We start from the raw sequence: 27270 nt of genomic DNA, 5'->3' as shown, positions 1-27270 counted from the left end.
CTGTCTCCATTCTGGCTTATTATCTATGACCTTAGGGATTCCAATAGACCTTCTACAAAGGCCATAATAAGTACATGTTTGCCCATCTTTTCTATGCCCCTATACCCCAGATCTGACTAATGTTGTTGAAGGCGGGCATAGAATTGTTTTACACTTTCTTCCTTCTCTTTGTGTGATATTAGAAAGAGACAAGGAGGATTCTCTCAAATTTTTGTTTTTCTTTTTCCCAATGTTCCAGACAAATTAAAAATATTTTACCACTTCTCAATTCTCTATGTTTAATTTAATCCTAATCTGTGCCACAATAGTTTTTCACATAATTTTAGATTATCGTTCCCGCTGCCTTCCCTGTTCTACATATACTCCTGCATCTCCTCCTTGTCCTCATGCTTCCACTCACTAGCCTAGGATCTAGTGAGCATAGGCATAACCGGTTTGTGCCGAGGAGCTCCGCAAGCAGGGCAGCTCTCTCTCCAATCCGGGTTCTGTTGTCCACAATGCCAGCAGGTCCATCCCTCCAGTCCAATGTTTGACCTTGGAGTGGATGACTTGGCATAGGGTGGGGAGGAGACGGTTGGAATTGAGATGAAGGAGGGGGTGAAGATGGAAGAGGGAACTGACCCGACAATGAGAGAACATCTTTGAATTCTTTTCTCATTTCATTTTCAGCTACTGAACAGTATATATATATATATATATATATATATATATAATACAACATACTTCCTGTGTAGCCAAATATAACCAATTCTTAATTCAGATTTCTTTGCAAAGACAAGTAGGTCTTCTAAAGCCCAGTACTCCCCACCCTTTGAAATGTATCTTATCTTCTATAGAACACAGAAACTTCTCCAGACAAATAGCTGTATAACTGGTTCCACTGCCTGTAAGCATCTTCTATTGTGCAAATAACCTGGGCTGACTATTCAAAATGAACTTAGAGTGTAATACACTTGCCCCCACCTTACAAAAACTGCAAATTCACACTCACTAAGGGGGTTTTTATTCATTCCTATACGGACTGATAATATGTGAAGTAGAAATTGGGATTGTATTTACTGTACACCAGACTTCCAATAATGAGCGAATTATGTATAGATAAGAAAAACTCTTAGTACCGCGGTTTTTACACAATTCGCTCAGAATAGGCTACCCAATGACAAACACAATACAACTTATGCCCATTTCTACTCACATACTGATATTCACCACACTGCGACCACTCAGCGGCCAATATATTAAAGGGGGCTTTATTCCACCCTGGCATAATTAACAATTCATTGGACACTTCTTTGTTCTTAGCTACCGACATTTTCGTACTATTGCGGATTTTCTTAAACAGCGACATTTTCACACTATGCCCGATTATCACAAGAAATTCTTCAACTATCAGTTTATCAAAATTTTCCTTTAAAACAAACTAGTGTATTACTCTCTGCGTAATCCTGTTCACAGTGCCATTAATATATATTGCTGCAAGGAGCAAGGCTTAGTTCAAATTACGCCTCAAAGAGAATAAGACACTATAAAAGGATCATACTGTAGTTGATTGGGACCCTAATAAGTGGGAGGGGGACCAACACTCATCCGCCAACCTCCCCAGCCATCCTTCACACCTTATCCTCTTTACCAGCAGTATGGACAATGGCTGGCGGTTTATGTACACCAAGAGGCTTATTATTTTTATTCTTTCACACACATAAAACAATTGTTTGTTTCACTATTTTTCTGTGCAGCCTTCCGCACCTTATCCTCTTTACCAGCACTATGGCCAATGGCTGGCGGTTTATATACACCAAGAGGCTTATTATTTTTATTATTATTTTCTTTATACACTCTTCAAATAGAATACTGTTGTTAATTGGAAATGAATTACACTTTAAATAGAACTTTTGTTATTAATTTGACTAAAGTACTTATCAGGTGTTTCAAGTACACAATTATCTCATATTAATATCTTAATTCAATAATATTCAAATTAACACAACCCAATATTTTTGAATTCCACATATTCCACGAATCTGTATATACATATATACACTGTGGTAATCCTGGGCTATTATCTCACACAACTAGTCTCAGGAATAAAATTAGATAATTAGATGCCCCTCCTTTGGTCACTCCATTTGTTCAAGTGAGAGACTTAACATGGAGTCTAAGAGTGACCTTCACTCTATACATTACCACAATATACATATATATATACACCAACATCCACTTAAAATGGAGACACACTTCTCACCTAGGCTGGACTGTGTGGAGGGTGGAGCAAGACCTATTCCTATTGTTCTTCCCTCCCATCTCCTTACATCACCTAGCTCCACCCCCTGTGGTCTGGCTCAGCATTTGGTCATTTTTGCTTCATTTCGTTTCTGGTTACCGGACAGTATACACCATATAACACAGTCTAACTCTCATACAGGTCCTTCCATTTATACACACACATAAAGACAAAAACATTTGCATGTCAGTTACTATTTTTTTTTTTTTTGTCAGTACTTTAAGTGTCAGTACTTCCTCACTTGTCTAAAAGTGTCGGTACTTCCCAACCCTGCTTATTTCCCCCCGTCTCAATTACTTCTCTTATACCTATAAGAGGCTCCCATCAGGGATTTTATCCCCTGAAAATTTTAGGCTTCCCTGGTACAATTTATACCATGCCTTCCCGAGATCGGCAAGCGGGTTTCATATTCTGTACTTCCTCACCCTGTATATTTTACCTCGTCTCTACTACTTCTCTTATGTTTATAAGAGGATCCCATCAGGGGTTTTATCCCCTGAAAATTTTAGGCTTCCCTGATATAACTTATACCATGCCTTCCAGAGATTGGCAATAGGGTATTACTTCCTCACCCTGTATATTTTACCTCGTCTCTACTACTTCTCTTATGTTTATAAGAGGATCCCATCAGGGGTTTTATCCCCTGAAAATTTTAGGCTTCCCTGGTACAATTTATACCATGCCTTCCAGAGATTGGCAATAGGGTATCATATTCTGTACACTGACCATGCAAAGTAACAAATAAAGACAATAACAGTTAAACACCCGCACAGCATATTCAGCCCACCATATGAATTCTTAAAAAGCTTGAAGATTTATAAGAGGCATGCACTTCTTACCCCTCGGACAGGAAAGGAGCAGCCAGGAAGCACGGATAGATTGTGGCAAGATAAAACCTTACCTTACTGCGCAGTTTTTGTCAATCCGTGGTTCCGAGTGGCTCCTTATCCCATCTGGGTCCGGGGGGGTTCGAGGTGTAGGTGGTCCTCTTGTTCCATCAAGTCCCGCGTTCGGGCGCCAATTTCTGATAGGGATAAATCCATGTTACGTTAATATGCTGTGGGGCTCCAAATCAGAGGTGGTTATGGCAGCCACCATGAGAAAGCAATAGACACAGGCATCACGGTCGTGTCTTGGAGCAATCTGAGTTTATTGTGTGCATTGTCTTTCTTATACAAAAAATAGTAGGCGTATCAAAGGTTGAACTGCTTTACAGAGGTCGACCTGTTTTACTGGTACATAATTTTGTCTTCTCTATAAACAATGCTTTATTTGTTTGTATGTAGACATCGTGTCTGGTATCCTGATTATCATCACACTCTACATTAACAAAGCATTCCATACAACCTTTTGATCAGTGTAACGAGATAAATAAGCTCTTGGAGACATGATGGACGCTTAAGATTACACCTGTACTTAATTTAGCAGAGCTTTTCATAGGACACAGAATAGAGTGTACAATTTAGGCCTACAGCCTCCGGAAACGTATATCAAAGATACATACATATATAAATTAATATGTTCATAACCCTCACACATATAAACTAGCAATGTACAACAATAAACAGAATTCATTCTGATCACTAGACGGTCTTATGTGTAGTGGTTATTATGGTTCTCTATGAGCACTCTATATAATATTTCCTCTTAATTTGGATACAGGCAACATTCGCATTACGGTCTGCGTTCCAGACCCCCCACAGTTTATTTGGCGCCCGACAAGTGGCGCAGAAGCTAATTCCTTACCTGCAGCCGATACCTGACTACACTACCTGCCGACCAGCCGGACGAGAGGCCACGGGACCCCAGATCTACAAAACACCGGTATACGGTAAGCTCTTGACTTGCCACTCAAGCTCTGGGCTCTCCTGACTTCATTCAGTCCTCGTGTCGACAGGGGGTGAGTTGCTGTATGTTATATAGGACGCTTCTGCCTGTTATTTACGGTGTTCTTAGTGACCGTGCTAGACGGAAGAACCCTTGTGTGTATATTGCCATGTTGCCTGTAGTAATTGTTGAAATCTGTACGTTGATAGTCTGTGTCGTGTTAGCCATAATTTGCTTTTACTGAGTCTGTTATAATATCACCAGAAGTTCCCTTAGAAGAGAGGTCTGGTCTCCCCTAAACCCCCCCCCCCTTAAGGAGTCCGTAAAATTATTCCAGGACCAGGGGTCCTTAGTGTAATGTGTGACCTATAGAAGCCTGTGTGACCTATAGAAGCCTGTGTGACCTATAGAAGCCTGTGTGACCTATAGAAGCCTGTGTGACAAATAGAAACCTGTGTGACAAATAGAAACCTGTGTGACAAATAGAAGCCTGTGTGACAAATAGAAGCCTGTGTGACAAATAAGGTTCTGTGTGCCATAAGCTGTGTGAGAAAGGGAAGGGGGAGACGATTGCAGACAAGTGTATAAAATATAGAAAGATAGGACTTAGAAAAACGGGAACCTTTAACTATGAGTTCTGGTAACAGTACGGGAAAAAGCATATGAAAGATATCAGAGACGCCGGTTTAGATAAAGGAACAGACAATATGGGAAACGTACAGGGCAAGCAGTATGCCTATATGGAAATCAGCCAGAGAAATAGAAAAAGACAAAGAAGGCACGTTAACTGTGGGAAGAAGAATGTAGTAAGGTGTTTAGAATTTTGGGAGTCTTAGACCAGCAAGTTTGGGGAAAAGATTCAGAGATAGTCAAAAGGTTGTATAAAAATATGTTAGACAGATGGATTAAGGCAAGTATAGATACGGCAGTAAGGGGTTATCAGAGAAAGGGAATCCTCTTATAGTTTGTGTCCCTCTGGGACATAAAGTAAGTTCATGCAAAATCTGTGGACAATTATGTGACAAATAACCACTATTGTTTGTCTTGTAGGTCTTGTTGTTATGTAAACTAATCTTTGTTGTACGTTTTAGTCTTCTTCATTTAAGTGTAAGAAAATTATACCCCACTCACATCTGTGGGGGTTCAAAAGAACAATGAAGTATATATACTGTGTGGTTTTTTCCTGAGTGTAAAGTTGATGTAAGCAATTTTAGCTGAAGGTTATAGTAAAGAAAAAAGCAAGTCAATGAGTTAAGGAAAGGTAGAAGGTTTAACAATGCACGGTAATAATAGTTGCTATCTGGAGTGGTGAATATAAGTATGTAGGTAGAAATGGGCATAAGTTGTATTGTGTTTGTCATTGGGTAGCCTATTCTGAGCGAATCGTGTAAAAACCGCGGTACTAAGAGTTTTTCTTATCTATACATAATTCGCTCATTATTGGAAGTCTGGTGTACAGTAAATACAATCCCAATTTCTACTTCACATATTATCAGTCCGTATAGGAATGAAAAAAAAACAAAAAAAAACAACCCCTTAGTGAGTGTGAATTTGCAGTTTAGAAGATGTTTACAGGCAGTGGAACCAGTTATACAGCTATTTGTCTGGAGAAGTTTCTGTGTTCTATAGAAGATAAGATACATTTCAAAGGGTGGGGAGTACTGGGCTTTAGAAGACCTACTTGTCTTTGCAAAGAAATGTGAATTAAGAATTGGTTATATTTGGCTACACAGGAAGTATGTTGTATTATATATATACTGTTCAATAGCTAAAAATGAAATGAGAAAAGAATTCAAAGCACAGGTATATAATGTTCTCTCATTGTGGGGTCAGTTCCCTCTTCAACCTTCACCCCCTCCTTCATCTCAATTCCAACCGTCTCCTCCCCCCCACCCTATGCCAAGTCATCCACTCCAAGGTCAAACATTGGACTGGAGGGATGGACCTGCTGGCATTGTGGACAACAGAACCCGGATTGGAGAGAGAGCTGCCCTGCTTGCGGAGCTCCTCGGTGCAAACCGGTTATGCCTATGCTCACTAGATCCTAGGCTAGTGAGTGGAAGCATGAGGACAAGAAAGAGATGCAGGGAGCGGAGGGTGATATAGAAGCAGATGTAAAACAGGGAAGGCAGTGGGAACTATAATCTAAAATTATGTGAAAGACTATTGTGGCACAGATTGGGATAAAAATAAACATAAGAGAATTAGTAGAGACGAGGGAAATAAGCAGGGTTGGGAAGTACCGACACTTTTAGACAAGTGAGGAAGTACTGACACTTAAAAAGTAGTAACTGACATGCAAATGTTTTTGTCTTTATGTGTGTGTATTAATGAAGGGCCCGTATGAGAAGTTAGATTGTGTTATATGGTGTATACTGTCCGGTAACCAGAAACGAAATGAAGCAAAAATGACCAAACACTGAGCCAGACCACAGGGGGTGGAGCTAGGTGATGTAAGGAGATGGGAGGGAAGAACAATAGGAAGAGGTCTTCCACCCTCAACACAGACCAGCCTAGGAGAGAAGTATACGTCTTGTAATTACTAATAATTAATGCTGTTTAAAGTCTGAATGTTTTAGTTGCTTATTAATATCTTAGCTATTGTTCTGTTTCATAGAGATAAAATTCAGTGTCATAGAAAGGAAGACAGACGCTGATGAAAAAAGAAACTTGTAATGAATTATGTGAATTATATGGTCTTAAAAATAGAGAACATAAGGATTTTAAGATATATATATATATTTTTGCTTTTTGTGTAAATGTCAGTTCTGTGATTGGTTGGACGTCTATATCACTGCTAAATGCTGTTAGTACTGCATCGTCTCTGAGAGAATGTTCTGTAGGAGAGACATGCAGACGACCAGCATCGAAGGGGTGGAGCTAGATAATGTAAAAGTAGGTAATGTTTCATCCTTCTTTTGTCTACAAAGGAGGGGGTGAGGAGCTTGGGCAGTTAGGAAGTTTTTTTTTCCCTTCTCAAATTTGATGAGACATTGCAGGCAGGATCAGATTAATAATGAATTTGCTTAAAGAATATCATATTCCAATATGAATACATGTTTGTGGATTATTCTGCCTTGTTGTAATTCATGTCTGTTATTTGTACTAATATCTTACAAGCCTTATCTGCATCCATCAAATTTTCATCGGATGGATCGATACGGGTTGAGACCTCAAATGACAGTTCAGAGGAGGTTTTGTAAACCAACTGCTCTCTTGGTAGATCCGGCTCATGCATTTGTCTTGATAGCTACTGCAGAAACTCAGCTTTCCGCAGGTCCTGACAAATAGTAAGCCACCTCCAAGACAAACTCCAATTCCTGAGTCATTGCTTAGCACAAGGAACTGGATATCTGACATAGGTGATCCAGGTATTGCAGGTCAGCAATTTCAAAATTTTTAAATTTAATTTTGCAACAAGGTTCTGATCTATTTTAATAGAATACCAGCTTGATTATCTAGCAGTAATTGGTGCAAGGGGTTTCAGGAATGCCAATTCAGCTGGCAGAAACTGAACCACTAGAGGTAATGTTTAAAGGGTCACGATGCCTCATGCGCTTCCTTGTGCTGGAAAGTCCTGAAAGCATATTGGGAACCGAAATGATGGGATCCTTGGGATCTTGTATCGAACTTCACTCGTCCGGTGAGGCTCGTATACACCCCAGGTCTGAAAGTCACCCGACCTTCGGTCGGATGGCAGCAGACCTAGCGACACCTCTCCCTGTCTTCACTCTTACGCACGCAGAGAAACAAGTTCTTAGTGTCGTTCCTTTGAGCCTTTGGGCCACCAGTCAGACGGACCTCGACAGACTGTCTGTATTTGTTTGTATTTAATTTCAGAGGAAAGCAGTACTGTTGGATAGTGCTGCCACAAGGGGCACAGTATAGCCCAATACCAGTTCACCAGATTCATGAAACTGGTATTAGACGCCTGGCCAATTCGCGAGGGCACCGCCCTCTTGTAATATGTTGATGATTTGTTTTTAATTTACTTTTATGTACTGCTGACACAAATAGTTACCTCAATGCATCACTAAGCCTTTTGTGTTTCCTCCATCAGAGTAGAATGGCTGCAAAGCCAGCAAAGAGAAACTTCTTAGATCACACCATGGTGATCTACACCCCACATGACATACATGGTATCCTGACACAGGTAAGCCGTAGACATCTGTCTCTTGCTAGACGGATCAAAATGGAACTTGCATTTACACTCTTCATCCAATGTCTCATTTCAACGTTGCACCACTTTGAATCCGGCCACCTTATTGCCATTAGGTGACACTGATTCAAATGGGGGAGTAAGTACAGAGGACCAGCTTTTTGCAAATTCTCTGACTGATGAAGAGGAGGCCTTTTTGACGCAGAACACCAGCATGATTGTGACAGCTGGGTTCGCACATGTCACTGACAAACCCCTCCTAAACCCCCACCTTGAAATGTTTGTGGATGGATCTAGATACCTGAATGACAAAGGAAGGTTTGTAACAGGTTTTGAAGTAGTCACACTGAATGAGATGCTTGTACAAAAGCCACTGCCGCCACACATGTCAGCGCAGGAACTGAGGCCTGTACGATTGAAAAATATACCACTACTAATATCTACACTGATTCCAGGCTCGTCTTTGGTACTGCACACGATTATGGACCCATCTGGCGGTCCAGGAGCTTTCTCACGGCACAAGGCAAGCCCATTAAGCTATCATGTTGCCAGGACAGGTGGCCATAATAAAGGTTAAAGCACACACGCAGGGGCAGTCACCAGAGAACAAGGGGATAGGGCAGCCAAGGCTGCAGCCCTCCTGGACAGTACGCAAGACCCCTTGTGCTGTAAGTTGGATCTTGGTCCCACCACTCTTGTTGATTTGGGATTTGGCGTCCTACGGGACGTAGATGATGTACCAGCGGCTGCCTACACCCACCTCGCCGTCCTAGCTCACGGGAAAGTGCATGCCTCTCGGAATGCCATGGTTTCTGTTATGGACAAGGTATGGTATGCTCCAGGGTTCGACAGGTTGGCAAAGGCATATGTGAAGGTATGTGAAGTGCACACCCAGACCACTGTATCCTATTCAGAGATTACAAATCGATTACATCCAGCTTCCCAAATCAGGCAGGTATGAGTACGTCCTTGTGTGCGTGGACCTGTTCAAAGCCACCGCACAATGTACAGTGACTAAACTTGTGTCAGAACTTGTATGTAGATTTGGGGTACTAGAGACAATTGAGAGTGACAGAGGTACACAATTTACAGGTTAAGTGATGCGAGAGGTGATGTCAGCCTTGGGGTGGAACAAGCGTTTTACACTCCATACCACCCGCAGAGTTTAACAAAGTTGAAAGAACTGAAATGATATGCTTAAGTTAAAAGAAGTGTTTGGCTCTATGCCAAGATTAGGCCTGTACCATCCACAGGCCCTACAGCAGGGGTGTGATAAGGTTATTGAATATGTACAAGAATTATGTCGTAAACTGAAAATAACACCCGATCTAGTGTTTTCCCCAATTCCAGACCCTGACAATCTAGAGGGGACTCATTTCTTGCAGCCTGGAGACTGGGTGGTCGCAAAAAAAGACACGTAATAAAGGCCTTGGACCCAAGGTTTGACGACCATACCAAGTTCTGTTGTCAACGCCTACTTCTGTAAAAGTGGATACATGCCTCCCACTGCAAGAAAGTTCCCGAGCCAGAGGAAAAGTGATGGGTGGGATCCCGGCGTTGTTTGGGTGGGGGAGGTAATGGACATTTTGATTTTGACTTTTGCATTTGTCTTATTGGACTATCTTCTTATTGGGAAACACCACTACGAACGATCCACATGGAGAAGCGATGGACTGGATGGGCAAATATTTCCCACACGTGTATGCCCAACCTCAGGAGTGGAGAGGACATTTTGCGGACTTGTCTATTATCTGTCCCCACTCCTGTAGAGACTCTTCGAGACATACCCAAAAATACACCCCTTTAAGTGTCTAATATGACGATGACGATATTGATGTTGATAAATCTAAAGATTACTGTATTGTAAACTTGATTGACTTGCAATATTTGATATTAGGTCTTCATATCTTGATGGACATAGAGTGCACCATTCCTACCTGGGAACCCAGCACCTATGAGTGACAGTACCAGGAGATAATGGTGGCTCTGATGTCCAAATGGGGGAATGATAGGGGTCAATCATTATTATTCAATAACCTAACATAAGAAAGATAAGGAAACAGTGTAATAAATGTGACATTAGTTATTTGGTTATATAATGTTATGTATTATATGTAAAACATTCCGGAAGTTGCTAGTAGAATTTGGATATAGAATCATATGTAAAAAGGTATATTCAAGCGTTTATTTGAATATTGATTTTAGAATACTAAATGTATGATTAATTAGATTTTATTCAGCTATCTTACTGAATACCAACTTATCAACTTTATGCTGACTCCCGAGTAGGTGGCCGAACCAGTTTTGTCTATGTGAAAAGTAGAAATAATGTCCCCTCTTTTGATGTGCAAATTGTTGATGGATCTTTAAGATTACATTCTGTTTAAGTAGGTACTCAGCCAGCCAGGAGACAACCTTTATTATCACATGTAATTGTTTTATGTATAGTTCAAACAGCTTTGTTGATACCTTTTGTTTAAAAGGCTTTTGATTTACAGCCCTATTGTAATCTGTTGGAATGAGGGTTTGGTCAGCAAAAGTAGAGTGAAACTAGGTATTGGAAACGCCTTCTTTCCAACTTGCATATAAACTAGCAATGTACAACAATAAACAGAATTCATTCTGATCACTAGACGGTCTTATGTGTAGTGGTTATTATGGTTCTCTATGAGTACTCTATATAATATTTCCTCTTAATTTGGATACAGGCAACATTCGCATTACGGTCTGCGTTCCAGACCCCCCACATGTACACTTAAGCGCAATCTGCGGTGCTAAAAGCCTATTGGATTACATTGGGCCGTGCGCACCTGTACTTTTTTTTTTACACACGTTATACGTGCGTGAAAAAAACGCAGCGTGTCCTGTTTTAGTGCATAATACGCCTATTACAGGCTATGGGAACCTAAAATACGCAGAAAACATGCATGTTACATGGGTGTAATACAAAGCGACAATATGCCTGTGTGAATGAGCCCTTAGGGCTTAAACAGACATACTTGTGTTTGCGCACATGAAACTCACACCCGCAAAACGTGATGAAGCGAACCGATTGATTTCAATGGGTTCGTTCTCATGAGCCTGATTCTGTCTTTCTGTGTTTTGCGCAGAAAGCTGCCATAATAGCCTATAGTAGGTTAAAATAAAGCAAGGGGAAGGGTGTGACCCTGTGGACAACGCTTGTTCATGTGGAAATACGCTACATTGCGGTGAGCATATTTGCACATACTCTCGTCTGATGAAGTCTGTAGAATGTGAAAGCCATATGGCATTGCTATTGTGGTACCATATATGGCCACTAGAGTGCATCCTTTCTCAAATTGTCCACCTATTGTTATACTTCTTAGGGCTTACTCACATGGGCGTATTGTCACCGCGTATTACGCACGTGTATTTCCTATGCGTAACATGCAGTGAATAGAGGGAGTGAAAGTCTATCGACTTTCATTCTTCAATTCTCACCTGCGTTGAAACTGCGAGGGGACATCCGTATAAAACGCAGGGCAATAAATCACAGCATGCTCTATTTCTCTGTGTTTCATACGGCGCCCTTGAAAGGCTGCTTATCGAAATGCTGCCGCTTCGCAATGCCTGCGAATGGACAATGATTAATACGGAGCCCCGCTCTGCACAGAGTGGGTGATTTGAAGAAAAAGAAAGCCACACTATGCATGTCCGTGACGTCATAATCCCGGGCATGTGCAGTGCCTATCGCAGCCTGTATGCCATCTCTGCCGGCAGGGCGCAGGGGCTGCGATGAGTACAACGCTGCGAGACTCATATGGCCATGTGAATAAGCTGTTTATATCAAAGCAATGTATGCTATAGAAGCATATTTATAGAATATAGATGACTTCAAAAAAATATTTTTAACAATATTAGCGACACTGGCCCTTTCATGATTGGAGCTGTATGGAAATTAAACACATCACCTCGGTGTGCAACATAAGGGCTTATTTACAGGAGCGTATATCAGTTGGGCCAATATACGCTACCATCTGAGCTGTATCCCCTTTCCCCCTCACTGTCTCTCTCCTCCCCTCTGGCTATTTGCAGTGGGAGGGAGCGGGATGGGGGCAGAGCTAAGCTTCCGCCCCCTCCCCGTCTCTTGTCCGCAGCCAACAATGGGAGGGGGCGGGACAGGGAGGATCTTGGCTCCCCTTCTTCCCGCCGCGTCCCATTGCAAACAAGTGGAGGGGAGGAGAGAGACAGTGAGGGGAAGGGAAAGGGGGACAGCTCAGATGGTAGCGTATATCGTCCGGCCGTGAAAACGGCGGCTGATATACGCTACTGTGAATAAGCCCTAAAAGTGAGCAAGATTTCTGGGGATCAGTTTCAGTGTGAATGTACATTAGATTGGAAAATTCAAGTGAGCTGCATGACTTCCAATGAAGCCTGGTCATCGGTGCTAGACTAACCAGAACCAGTATTTCAGAAACTGCCAACCTTGTGGGGTTTTCTCATGCAACGGTGTGCAGATTATACTGAGAATGGTGTGATCAAGGAGAAACATCCAGAGACAGGGGATCCTGTGGACGTAAAACCTATCAAGAAAGGGGTTATAGGAGGATGTCAAGAATCATTCTGATGTACAGACACTACAAATTGCAGCCAAATACAATGCATGGACTTCAATTAAAATGTCTGAATGCACTACTCATTGTTCCTTAGCACAGACGGGATATAACAGCAGACGACCAGTTCTAGCGCCATGGCTGTCTAAGGGCTCTTTCACACAGGCATCAGAGATTTTACATTCGCCCGCTGGCGCCATAAAAACATGTGAACAGGCACACCAAGATAACGTTTGTGAGGGGGTGGGATGGGGTGGAGCTAGTGTGCTATACTCCCGCCTTCTCTCCGCCCCTTGTCAGCATCCAGCAATGAAACTGCCGGCAAGGAACGGAGAGGAGGAGAGAAGGGGGAGGAAGTTTAGCAGTCACACTGCTAAAATCCCTCCCACCTCCCCTCTCTGGCATCTGTAATTGGCTCTCATAGGAGCCTATGGCGGCGGCCGTATTCCGTCCAAGAAAGATAGTTACCTTTCCTGCCCGGCTTTCACGCCGCGGGAATATGCCTGTGTGATCTGATGCATTGAAATCTAATGCATCAGATGGTAGAGTATATCGGCTGGCCGTGAAAACGGCGGCCGATATACGCTGGTGTGGATAAGCCCTTAGAGAAACCGTAAGAAAAGACTACAATGGGCAAAAGAGAGCAAAAAAATGGATCACTGAGCAGGGAAAAACATCTCCTGGTCAGATAAATCCAGATTTCTGTTGCACCGTGCTGACTAAAGAGTCAGAAGTTCATACAAGCAGCATGAACTGATGAACCCTTCCTATCAGGTGACAACATCTCAGACTGGTGGAGGTGAAGTAATGGTTTGGGGAATGTTTTCTTGGCACACCTTGAGACCTGTGGATGGACGCAATGACAAATTGCTACGGTTCTGAAAGCCAGAGGGGGCTCAACATGCTTCTAGACAGGTGTCCCTAATAATGTGACCATTCAGTCTACATTGTCATACGCATAGGACAGCTTACTAGAATTCTTTTCATGTAGTGATAATGATTCTTTACAGTATAATGGCAATCCTAGTGGGAAGCCAATTATTGCCAATTACATGGTAATAGTAATGGTACCCTAATGTGCTTGTTCATTTAGTGTATGTGACAAAATTCCTCTTATGTGTTTCAGATATGGGATAGTCAGAGTCAGACGTGTCTATTTACAGCCTGCTCCAAATCCAGCGGGATCAGAGGAGAACTCACCGCTTGTCTTTACATCCCAGAAATCAGAACACTATGTGTCACCACCGATTCTATCGCCCTTCTGCAGATCAAACTAAAGTAAGAAACTATTTCTAGTTTTCTTAACTTGGAAACAAAGATGAGGAACAATGCAAATTATATTAATAGATTAAGGCTGGTTTTACATCTGCATTGGAACCTCTGTCTGGAAGTTCCATCACAGATCCGGTTGAAAATACCGGAAGAAAATGTTCTGCATGCAGCACTTTTTCTTCCATCCAAAAACCAGGCAGCTGGGTGGAAAACAGGCGGACCTCATTATAGTCAATAGTCCACAGATGGAACCCTTCGGCCGTGGGACTTCCCCTTTCCTCCTCCTCAAAGCAGAATCCCCAGCACAGATGTGAAAGCAGCCTAACAATCATTCTAATAGGACATTCAAGAATGTATGTAATACAATGGTGTATGAAGCCAGAGTGCTTGCAGCTCAACTGCTCAGTATGGTCATAGAGTAACACATATTGTATATAAAACAATACATTCTGCTATTCTAAATGGTTGTTTATACTCTAAACAACCATTTAGAATAGCAGAATGTTTTGTTTTATATACAATATGTGCTACTCTATGACCATACTGTGGGGGAACTTTAGAGGGTCTCATGCCATTTTTACTAGTATCATAGAACAGTAACATAAATTTCGAGAACATTTACATTGTGGCTGTATCTTTCCCCCAACAGTCAAACACTAAACTCATTATTTAATGTACTGTCCTTCGGAGGCTACCAAAAGATCTTATCCAGCAATGCTTTCTGTTTTCTAAAGTTCACAATGTACGTCTACAGCACTCAATTACATCAGGGCTTATTCTATCTCCTACACAGAACGACCATTCAGGGTGCATAGAATATGGAGCCCGGAGTAGGCTCTTCAGCTCTGAATGCCCACACTAAGTGGAGCTATTATGACTCACATTTCTGCATGGCTCATGCTGTTCGTTCGCCTAATAAAATGGGATTTAGAAGAAAGTACTTTGTTTATTTTTCATTTGCATTTAACAGAGACCCAAATATCATATGTGCATTGTTCTTAAAATGTCTGTACCTTGGGTGACCCCATACACTGATGTATAAGATAATTCTGAACAATTTTCTAGTAAATACCCTACGGCGAAATGTATCTTTTTCTAAACCATAGAGATGCACCAGCACAGCAGGGAAGAAGGGCTCCCTCCTAGCCAATTACTTGTTTCATGACATCCTTTCAAAACTGTCTAGTGAGACATAAAAATGTCTAAAACACATAATAAACACCGCTCTTTGCACAATTTGTGCCATATTTCTCGCACATTTTGTTGAGTAAATCTCCCCCAGTACCTTTAGATCTCTGCTGCTTAAAGGGGTTTTTCACACAATTTAAAAATGCTTCACAGCTACTCTGTCCTTTTTGGTTGCTGCTGCCCCGGACATGTGACTGCTGCAGCCAATCACCGGCTATAGAAGGTCACTGCTGGGGCCAGTGATTGGCTGCAGCAGTCACATGTCCTGTTTTGCAACATCCAGAAAGAACAGAGTGCTTGTTAAGCAATTTCAAGTCATGGGAAAATCCCTTTAAGGTCCACATTTTTAAAGGGAACATATTGGCTACAGTTTTTTTAAACTAATTATAAACAGATAGTGAAACATATTCCATCTTCTGAAGCTGTCTTATTTTCTGTTTGTAGCTTTTTTATTCCGTTTTCTGTCCATGTTGGTGACCATCTTGCCGAGCCGTTGTTAACAACATTTAAAGATATAATCTACAGCAGCCTTGTGAGACATAGACAAAATAGAAAGGAGGAGAACCATTGAATTCTATGGGAGAGTGTTCTGTTACCTGTGCAGAGAGGGGGAGGAGGTAGCCTGTGACCATGATCATCATCTATTGTGAATAGTGGATCCTATCTATATATAGGTCTTACTTTTCATTGTAATTCTGCCTGTGATCCTAATGAAATAAACGCTGAAATGTTTTCTCTACAGAATAGGAAGGGTCAGACTATTATTACCCTTATTTTTAAAGGGGATTTCCAGGGAGAATACTACTGATCACCTATCCTCAGGATAGGTTATGAATAGTTGATCGTTTGGGGTCCGTCGCTTGGGACCTCCACCGATCAGCTGAGTGGGTGCATGCTGTCAGCACTGCAAATACACAGAGATCGGAGCAGAAGCAGTGGAAGGCTCCACACCGACCTCTGTGTACTGGCCGGCGCTTGTAACTGCAAGCACAGCTCGCATTGATTTCAAGAGAGACGTGCCTGCGGTTACAAGCGCCAGAGACTACGCAGGGTGTGGAGTAGCAGCTTCCACTCCAACCCCTGTGTATTGCAGCGTTGACAGCCGGTGCCTGATCAGCCAGGATCCCGAGTGGTGGATCCTGAGGATAGATCATCAATGGTATTTCAATGGAAAACACCTTTAAATAAAATAAACTGTAGATTTTTTACCATGTTTCTTTCTTAGAACCAATTACATTTTTTAACTTAGTGAATGACTAAAATATTATATTTTGTACAAGGTCCGTGGCTCAGCCTCACCTGGACAGCTCCCATAAAGAAGCTGTTCTCTGCTGCAAGTACAATAAAGCCTTTAGGCAAGTTGTCACCTGCTCAGAAGGTTCGGTAAGCATTCCTCAGTGTTGCTTCATATCACCTGTATATTCTGATTTTTATCTTGTCATTTATTAGTACTCTGTGAAATACAGCGCTGATGGGTTCAATTCTTAGCTGCATGTCTTACAGCGTCCTCAATGCTTTTCTATCTAGTTTAAAAGATGGAATGGAAGCTATATGAGATAGACAGCAAAAGGTCTCTGCCTCACATATCCACCCGGACGGTACTACCCAGGTTCTGTCCTTATGTCACACAGAAGAAGCAAAGCTGAAATAGAACCATCTCTGTAAAGCCAACATTACTATGAAAGAAGCCTTATTTACAGGACTGTATGTTATGATCAATCATTGATCGGGAACTGCCTATTGTCCAAGCCGGTTTTAGGAAGGGAAGAGGTACTAGAGATCACATCGCCAACATCATATGGCTCATGAAAAAGACCGGCAAATATCAGAAAGATCTATACATATGTTTCATTGACTACAGCAAGTGTTTGACTTCCTAGAATATGACATGCTTTAGATGGCTCTGCATGACCTTGGTGTCTTAGTTCACTTGATCAAGTTTATCAGATCAATCTACTAACGACCACTTGACTGTGAATATGTATGTGGGTGCTTCTCATTCTCCGCCCCTGGTGACCTCATCACTCCGCCTTCCCCCCCTGTGACATCATCACAGGTCCTACAACATATTTAAAACACAGAGCCTGATTGACAGAAAAACAACAAAGTTAGGGCTCTTGGAAAGGGAGGACAAAAATAACAAAATGAGAATACAACAAAGCTGTTCTTATCTCAGACACAACTCAGCAGTCCTGAACAGAAGACACTGACCTACCACCACCACAGAGATCCAGTGGGCTGAAGGACCTGCGGTGATGTCACTGCTGTGGGAGGAGCCATTGTGCAGTTTAGTAGAAAGTACTATATACTGGATAAGCAAAGAGCAGCCACCAGAACCTGTGATGAGATCACTGTCATGTGATCACCTGTGTGGGTGGAGTCACGGATCACATGACTAGGGGCTGATCACTGTATCCAGGAGTCTGCTGAGCTGGTAATGTCTGGAAATCAGCATGGATGTACCATGTAGTAGAGCTGTGTGTGTGATGTGTGGGGATCATAATGGATGTAGGGATCAATTAAGAAGCCATGGTGTGAACACGCTATGGTGATACAGACTGGTTCAGGATTGGCATGGGTGTGCGACAGAGCTACATATTCATTTCTCTTCAATATTGCTGAGGTGATCATGAGGAAATTACACCTGGACTTGCCCAACACTGGAGTGAAGATCGGAGGAAGCATTATCAACAACTTGAGATATGCTGGCTGAAAGAGAGGCGGACCTGATAAACATGATTTTGAAATTTAAAGAAGAAAATGAAAAAAATGGGACTGCATCTTAACATCAGGAAAACAAAGATCATGACAACAGCAGCTAATGGAAAATTGAAGGTTAAAATTAACAACAAAGAAATGGAATCAGTTCAGGAATTCATCTTCCTTGCTTTGGCGAATCCACCCCAGAAATCAAACATAGGATCGCATTGGACCGCTCTGCAATGGTTGGCATGAATAAGATCTGGAAGAGCTAATATATCACTCTAATTACCAAAAGCAGACTAGTTGGAGCCATTGTATTTCCTATGATGATATATGTGTCCAAGAGTTGGACACTAAGAAAGGCCAACAGAAGGAAAATCGATGCATTCGAAATGTGGTGCTGGTGGAAATGATTAAGAATACATGGACAGTGAGGATAACAAACAGTGAAGTGTTGGATCGCATAAAACCAGTCCCTAGACTGCAACTGACTTACTTTGGCCACGTCGTACGTGCAAACTCCCTAGAGAAGTTAGTAATGTTGGGAATGACCAGTGGAACCAGAAGAAAGGCCGACAAAGAACACACGGGCTCGACACTACCAATATGGATACCAATATGTGCAACAAGCAGTTAAAAGAAGCTGTGCTGGACAGGGAAGCCTGTAAAGTCACCGAGAGTCGGAGACGACTAAATGGATAGATTGATGTTATGAATGATCTGATCATGGATTTAAAGTATTCTTTTTCAATTTGTTTTCCTGCCATATGTTGCAGTTAATAACTATTTTTTTCTTATAGGCTGTGAAAGTGTGGGATTTTGAGACTGGGAGACAAATATTTGAATTCAATGATGCACATGGCAGTTCTGGGATCACATGTATGACATTTGATCCGATGGGTAGACGGTATGTCTTTTTTTGGAAGAATTTTATTTAAGGAGCCGTTGACTCTCCTGACATGTCTGTTTCAGTAAATGCTTATATTCCCCATGAAATAACAATTAAGGTAATGTTGTAATCTTTGTAAGAGTTTACCACAATATGCATGTGCATGATACTGGCATTCTGTTCCTGCCAAAGGCTATATTAAAGTTAGAACTTGTCCACATACAAAAAAAAAAATTCACAGGGGTGCCCAAAGGCTAAAAAGATTTGGAAACACTGCCTTAAGGCGCATTTACATGCAAAGATAATCGTTCAAAAGATAGGTTTTTGAGCAATTGTTTTGCATAAACTGCTAAAGGACACTAAAGTACATTAGCAGATTATCACCTTCATTGGCATGTAAGTGAGCCTCTGGGATCTGTATGCAGAGAACAGCAGGTGGTCTGTTGAATGCATTCAGCTACTTTGTTCTGCCATGGGTCTGCAAGCTGAATACAATGTAATCAGAGCTCCCGTGGAGAATACAGCACCATGGACAGCAAACACAGCATATGGTCTGTGTTATATTCTCGCCGACTGAACAATGGATTTTATAGCTCACCGAAAAATCATCATCCAGCCGAAGAGTGAAAGATGGGAGCATTTACACACAATGATTATTGCTCAATCGTTGCTTCTAAATGGGCCTTTACAGTATATTTCTCCCTCCAGTACACACCCTCTGCTAACAATATATCTCTATCCTCTGTGATTAAGCTGTCTGCACCTAGCCGGTGGCCCCCGTGCACCTGTCCGCAATCTTCATAATATGTGCTGCGGATTTGCCGTCCAGCGCGCTGACGCACATGCGCCATACAGATTATACTGCACTGTTGCTAGGCAATGATGCGGATCCCGCGACCTTTCTGTAACGATGATTGCAGAAGGGCCGCGGGTCAGACGGCTTCCATTGACTTTAATGGAAGTTATCCGCATGGAAGCCGTACAGAATCGCAGCACGCTGCGATTTCTCCTCAGCGAGCGGAAAATCGCAATTTATTTCCGCTCATGTACCATGCTATGGGTAGTATTTGCTGCGGAATCCGGAGGCGGACGCATTTTTCAGTTGCAAAAAATCTGTTGCATGTGAATATCCCCTAATTCCTCTGACAGTAAACCATATACTTATATATATTACTGTGTAATGCTAGGGATATATGAAGAGGTTTATAATACTTCATAAATATGTAAGGGACCTAATTACACAGGATCCCAGAAGGGGGGCTGAGTTGCATGTAGATTAGTACCATTCCCACAAAGACGGGTTCTGGGTCAGTGGTCTTAAGGATAGGAAGAAAGACCACATATAGGTTCATTTTCTTCTCGCTCCCTCCCTTTTATTTTCTTTCTTCTCCCACTCTCTTCCTCTTTCTTTCCTTACTCCACTTCTCTGTCTCTCCCCACCTCCCCTCCCTCCCAGATCCTCTGAGGTTTCCTTCTCACCCTTCCCCTCCAATAAGCAGTTCTCAGGATAAAGACAGTTGTCCCACAGAGAGGGAAAGTTCTTGTTTGTAGTTAGACTAAAAGCTGGTTTAGAAGGGATGAGTGTCGGGTAAAAGATGCCCGTCCCTCGTCCCCTCACATACTAGCTCTTGTGCTTCTGCACGGGAGCTAGTATCGCTGGCTCACAGCGGTGAGGCCACGGTTTCTTTCACGCTGCGGAATTCCGCAATAGAATTACGCAGTGTGAACATTGAGCTATTAGGTTCAATTCATCACTTTAAGCAATGGGGTGATGAGTTCCAGCTGGGAGCTTACGCCACCCACACGTTAATATATATTCTTCTCACTTGGTTCGGTGGAAGAGAACCAGATGGGCCCATTCGGTTAGCAGTTTTATGTAACCCATCAGCAATGTGAAACGGGCATTACAAAGTTTGTTTTGATTGGTTATTACTCTTGCATAAGCTAACAATGTTAAACTTGATGTTTTGGATAAAAGGAAAAATCGTATATAAAAAAAGAATTTATAAAAAAAAAATATGTAAGAGGCTTAAAGAAAATTGTCTACACAAAAATAAATTTGTTCACCACCCATGTCCGAGTCTAAATTGCCTGTTTATGTGTGATATTTCCATTCCCAGACTAATCACTGGAGGACGAGATGGCTGTCTGAAAGTCTGGAATTACAATAATGGCCTGTGTCTGCACACTCTGAAAAGAGGTAAATGGAACACATTCTCAGTTTCTTTAATGATATTGTCTTCCCTTAGGTAAATCAGAGTGTGTTCTGTGTTATCTAATCCGTATTGAGATGAGCCCACAAGAGCCTGCTCCCCCATGCTTCAGTTAGCAGGCCACTTCTACATAATCCAGAGATACTCAAGGGGCAGAGAAACCAAGTAATAAGAATAGTCTAACCTTCCCTGGTGACTTCTACTGCCAAGTAATGAATACAGAGGGGAGAGAAGTGAAAAGTGGAGATATTAATGTAAAAGACATAAAACGCTGCAACAAACATGTTATACAGTGGAAGGCATGTTTAGATTATGACAGGAGTGGGGACAGATGGAATGTTCAGAGAACTGCCACACGAGGCTGGTTATGTGCACATTTGTGCGTATTTGTGCACGCATGTGCATGTAATAGGCCGCCTGCACACGACTGGGTGCAGGATCCTGCAGTGGAATTTGACCTTGTACCCAGCCGGTGAACCCCGCGTACCTGTCTGGATTCTTCTTATCTGTACTGCGGATGTGCCGGCCGGCTCACATGCGCAGTATAGATAATGCTGCGCCGTCGCTAGGCAATGACGTGGATCCTGCGACCTTTTAGCAATGATGATTGCTGAAGGGACGCGATTTGGACAGCTTCTATTGACTTCAATGGAAGCAGTCCGCACAGAATCACCTAGAAATAGAGCATGCTGCACTTTTTCCCCCCGCTAGCAGAAGATTGCAATTGGTTTCCGCTCATTGCCGGAAAAAAATGCTTTTTTATAGCATGCTATAGCAGGTATTTGCTGCAGAATCCGGAGTTGAACACCCGCTCCCGATTCCGCAATGCCAATCCGGCCGTGTGCAAGCAGCCTTATTGTACTTTTTGCACGCACAAAAAATCACAAAACCATTCTCCCATTCATTTAAATGGACAATTAGTGTTAATAGTTCAATATGTGTTCTTTCCCTGTGTAAATAATCAGGGCTCCTTTACACGGCCGTATGTTTTTATATGTTCACTCGTATTCACTGCATATTCACACAAATGATTTTTTGCCACGATTGACTCCAATCAGGGTGCTGCTGTGTGAATGTAAAAAACCATGTTGAAGCAATGGCAGATCGGAATAAACCCTTGGAATGGCAGTAAATTGCCTAATTAGGGCCAGATATCTTCTTTTCCCAGTGTTGTACGCAGGGTAACTCCCTCCCCCTCCCTTTTTTCCAACTACCATAGAAGTCTATGGGAGCTTACTGAGTAACACGGCCAAAGATAGGTCAAACCTGTTTCATGCAAATATTTTGCATGGAAAAAGCACGTTTATTTGAAGGAAACAATTGAAATCGAATGCATCGCATGGTCATATTTTATGCAACTTTTAAACGTGCGGAAATACCTGCCTAATCACGGTCGTCTGAATGAGCCCTCAGGAAAATAGAGCAGGCTGCGTATTTTGTTGCACACTCTAATGTAAATGAACCCCTTGAAATCAATGGGTTCTATTCACTGCATATTTCACGTGCAAATTTTTTTTTATAATAACGGTCGTATAACGGAAAAAAAACAAACCACTCATCTCAGTAGGAGTTTATTGGTTTTGTTTTTACTGCTGAGATTTCTCGGCTGTGAATACTATGGCCAAGAAAAGATAGGACTTGCCCTATTTTCCCCGCATGTAGTGAATACATCATACGGGGAAGATCGAGTGGCACCTATCTTCCTGCGTTTTTTTCAAACTCCTGCGCTCTATCTTGGAGTTTGAAAAGCCAGCGATGGAGAAGAAATTTCTTTCGTTCAGGCGCATCTATGTTTTGTAGCGGTGAGCATACTGTAGCATCTACAGCAATGTGTTTAAGCCCTGATACATTGTATCAAATTGCCATACAGAGCAGTTCAGCTGCTGCTGATGTATTGAGCTCACAAAGCATCTTGTGCAAATTTGCCATATGGATTTTAGCACATATCAAAAATCACAAATGTCTCTGTTAGGGGTTAATCCTATTTTTTAAATAACCCAACATAAGAAAGATAAGGAAACAGTGTAATAAATGTGACATTAGTTATTTGGTTGTATAATGTTATGTATTATGGAAATGAAAAATATGTAAAACATTCCGGGAGTTGCTAATAGAATTTGGATATAGAATCATATGTAAAAAGGTATATTCAAGCGTTTATTTGGATGATGATTTTAAAATACTAAATGTATGATTAATTAGATTTCATTCAGCCATTTTGATCACAATTCTGAACTTTTGACCAGAATGTACTGAATACTAAGTAGGTGGCTAAACCAGTTCTATGTGCAAACTAGAAACAATGCCCCCTCTTTGATGTGCAAATCCGATTGACTTGGAGACAAGGTAAAAACTTAACACAATGGACTTTTAAGATTACATCCTGGTCTGGGAAGAGGTGTAATTAAGTATGTACTCAGACAGTATGGAGTCAATCTTTATGATCATATGCAACTGTTTGATGTCCACTTCACACAGTTTTGCTGATACCTTTTGTTTAGAAGGCTTTTGATTTACTGCCATATTGTAATCTGTTGGAATGAGGACTTGGTCAGCAAAGTAGTTTGAAACTTAGTATCAGGTAACATTTGGAAACGCCTTCTTTTCATCTTGCATAAAAACTAGCAATGTTCAATAATAAAGTAGAATTCATTCTGATTTCACTAGACTGTGTGTGTAGTGGCTTCTTATGGTTCTCCTCTATGAGTACTCATTATAATTCTCCTTTGAATTTGGATTCAGGCAACATCCGCACTGGTCTCCGTTGACAGACCCCTAACACCTCCTTCATGTGCCACATAGCCTTCTATACTTATGCCCACGTGGTACATGTAGTCTCTTGCCATGGATGATGGAAGCGTCTTGCTTTCTTAACTGTCATGTAAACAGTAATATGAATTATTCTTCCTATTCACAGCAAACAAGGCTGATGAAATTTGTGACTGCACATATGTGGAAATTAACAGGAACAAGTAAGATATTATTTATTTGCATTTTATATAACATTCCTGCCAGGGGGAAACTATAGGTGGTGCAGAGGTTGCCACATAAAGAAATTCTTGCGCACTGCTAGTGACACCAAAGGTTGTAACACACACTGGGGGTTATGCACTTGAACACTCAGACTTGTATGTGCCACAATTCCACTTACTGTGGTTAAGGCCAGAGGCCTAGTCCTTGTCACGGTGTAGCCGAGTGGTAACACAGGGGGAATGCTTATGAAAGTATATGTGTATATCATGTCGGGACGCCACCGTTCCCACACCGTTATTCTATGCGTCGGAGTAATAAACACTGGACAAGCATATCGTACCTGTGGTCCTCAGGTTGAGGCCCGGTAAAACTTTACTTGAATAAACTTTGCATACAGGTATTTACAGGTACATTCACGGCAGCAGTTACAGGCAGAAACTCAGAGATTGGGAAGCAAAAATACATAGGAACAATACAGTCCTATACTCTACGTTATCTATATGTCACCGGTCCTGGACATGAAATATACTTCGGAGGAGGGAAAACGACAAGAATCTCTCCACATACTCTGTGCCAAGAAAGCACTTAGAAAAAGGCTTAGCCTAGATGCACCCCGCACACTCTCCGCGTGGGTGTCACAATCATGTACCTCTGTGTGGTGATCCTAATGGTGGACGGCCACACAGGAAAAATAAATGCCTGTTGTGTGAACGGGTACCTGGTACAATGGGTTGCTTTATAAAGAATTACTTGGGGAGGATTGCTCTCACTCTGGGAGACTTTTAGTGACTCACTCATTCTCTCATGCGTTTCACTTGTGCTAAGGCTGTCTCTCCGTCTCCTCCATATTAGACACAAGGACACAAGAGATGTGACCCTGTGACCCTGCGGTTTCTCTAGCTGATTGGGAAAGATTCTCAGCTCCTACATAGGGAACCTCTCCGTCTTCTCCATTTTCGATACAGGGAAGCTGAAGGTGCTTCCCTGCATCACTGTGGGTCCTCCACCAGCATGGTGAGATGGAAGATCATTAACAACCACTCCCGTTCTTAGACACTCACTTTTATAACCTCACTTGTACCACATGACACAGTAGAAGAGATACATTCAGCATGCGGACAGAGCTGACAGACAATAATTTTAGGGGAGTTAACCCTTCCGACACTGCAGCTGTGCAACACACACAGAAAATAGACATGACAGCTTTGCACAGTGCATCCACATGAGATAACACATGTATGACAATTATGGAGGGGACCAGGATGTTATTCTGGGACACTACAGAATATGTGTTTATTACCTCTGTACTATGATGGTATGCATTATTCTTGGATTATGAAACTGTGTTTATTAGTATTATACTGTGATACAGGCTCAGAATGGCTCACAGGGGAATAGATGAATTTCTTGGTGGGCCCTGAGCCAGAAGTGGGCCCCTAACCCCCCATACAAACAGCCCTGTACACCCACTGCAGTAGATACTGATAGTTACAGTACAAGATCTTATACAGGTAGTATTGGCATGCAACGTTTCAGTGGGCCTCCAGAATTAATTTTACTTGTGGGCCCTAAGCACCCCAGTGTGACATTGCTGTGTTATGCATGTTCTGGCACATTACTTCTGTTTTATGACATTACTTTGTCCATTAGGTCAGATTCATATGGACGTATTTGCGCGTGCAAAATTTACGAGCACAATATGCAGAGAATAGAGCCAGTGTCTGCCACTTTTATTGCACACATCACAGGTTTACAGCATCACACACTGCTAATACACCTGGGATACCATACAACTTCTGGGTTTACAACATGCAATATCCTTGTTGCTCTTCTCTACAAGGGCGTTTAGGGGTGTCCTCCCCTGTCAGACTCATGATGTGGGTTTACAACTGACAGTGTCATTGTCACTTACCCGACCCAGGGTGTCTAGGGGGGTGTCCTTCCCTGTCAGACGTGTGAAGGACATAGTCTGGTCCACGTCGGAACTCAGGCTTACAGCTCCTGTAGCTGCCTCAGCAGCTTCTTGAGCGTGGCAGGAACCGATGTTTTTTTCTCTCTCCTTGCCACACCCACAGGTGTTCTCTCTCATTTCTAGTACACAAAAGGCCTGTTTACAGTCCCCTGCAGACCATTTTGTGCACTGCCTTGCCACAATATACACGCACAGTACACTGCAGCATAGCCATGTATGGATGTGAAAGCTGGACTGCGAAAAAAGCTGATAGAAGGAGGATTGATGCGTTTGAGCTGTGATGCAGGCGAAAGCTGCTGTGTATGTCCTGGACGGCAAGAGTAACAAACAGAGAAGTCCTGAATCGTATAAGACCTGATATATCACTGGAGGGCAAGATGGCCGGTTCAGACTCATGTATTTTGGCCATGTAATGCGAGCAGAGTCGCTAGAAAAATCTATAACGCTTGGACAGATCAGTGGCAAAACAAGACCTGGCTGCCAAAGAACACAATGGCTGATACTGTCAAAGCTGATACTGGCATGGATATCACACAACTGAAAGAAGCAGTGCAAAACCGAAAAACATGTAGGGAGCTCCCCTTTAGGGTCGCCGGGGGTTGTAAGTAACTAACTGGCTAACAACAACAACTTCTTACTTTCATAAGAATACTCTGTATTCTTCCAGCATTCTCTCTCTCCTTGAGATGGCATTACCCAGGTAATAAAAGTGATCATTACCTTCACTTAAAAAGTGAGCTGCTAAAAACCTGTCTGTGGCCCCAAGAGGTTTGCCTATTTTTAATTTTAGCCCCTACGTACTTCGAGGTTGTGCAGGCCTGCTAGTGTCTTCCACCTCTTTTTGACATTTCATCTGCACCTGCAATTAATACACTTGTTGAATAGTTTCTTCTCTGCCCTCGACTGCAGACACAATTTTCTATTTTAAGACCTTTTTATCCACCTCAAACAGTTCCCGCATTGCAGATTACCTTCCAAGTGCAGCTTGGCACCCTTTGTGACTTGTAACTCATCTTCAAGTTTCTCCAACTGAGTCTTCATTTTGTCCGGTTGTTGTCTGAACGCGCTTTTAGATTTTCTTGTCTCTGAACCTTCCTTTCAGCATCCTCTTTGGCTTTCATCAAGTCTTCCATCTTCAAATAACTTGATGAGCCCTTCTAATTCAGCCTTTACTTCAAGGGTCACTTCCATCTCCATCTTCACTTTTCACAAAAGCCTC

At 42.2% G+C, this 27270-nt stretch overlaps 1 protein-coding gene across 1 annotated transcript in view; it reads left to right on the top strand.

Annotated features, from left to right (window-relative positions):
- The window catches only part of LOC136612785 (cilia- and flagella-associated protein 337-like), a 156078-nt gene that overhangs the window by 64646 nt on the left and 64162 nt on the right, over nucleotides 1–27270 (top strand). The window contains exons 15-19 of the mRNA XM_066593457.1: nucleotides 13968–14119; nucleotides 16582–16684; nucleotides 18805–18911; nucleotides 21014–21093; nucleotides 24024–24078. Coding sequence (XP_066449554.1) covers nucleotides 13968–14119; nucleotides 16582–16684; nucleotides 18805–18911; nucleotides 21014–21093; nucleotides 24024–24078 — 497 coding nt within the window. The remainder of the gene's footprint in view (nucleotides 1–13967; nucleotides 14120–16581; nucleotides 16685–18804; nucleotides 18912–21013; nucleotides 21094–24023; nucleotides 24079–27270) is intronic.

The sequence above is a fragment of the Eleutherodactylus coqui genome, chromosome 1 (genome assembly GCF_035609145.1).
Source record: "Eleutherodactylus coqui strain aEleCoq1 chromosome 1, aEleCoq1.hap1, whole genome shotgun sequence".
NCBI lineage: Eukaryota > Metazoa > Chordata > Amphibia > Anura > Eleutherodactylidae > Eleutherodactylus > Eleutherodactylus coqui.
The sequence above is the reverse complement of the archived record's forward strand: the minus strand, read 5'-3'. Positions and strand labels throughout refer to the sequence as shown.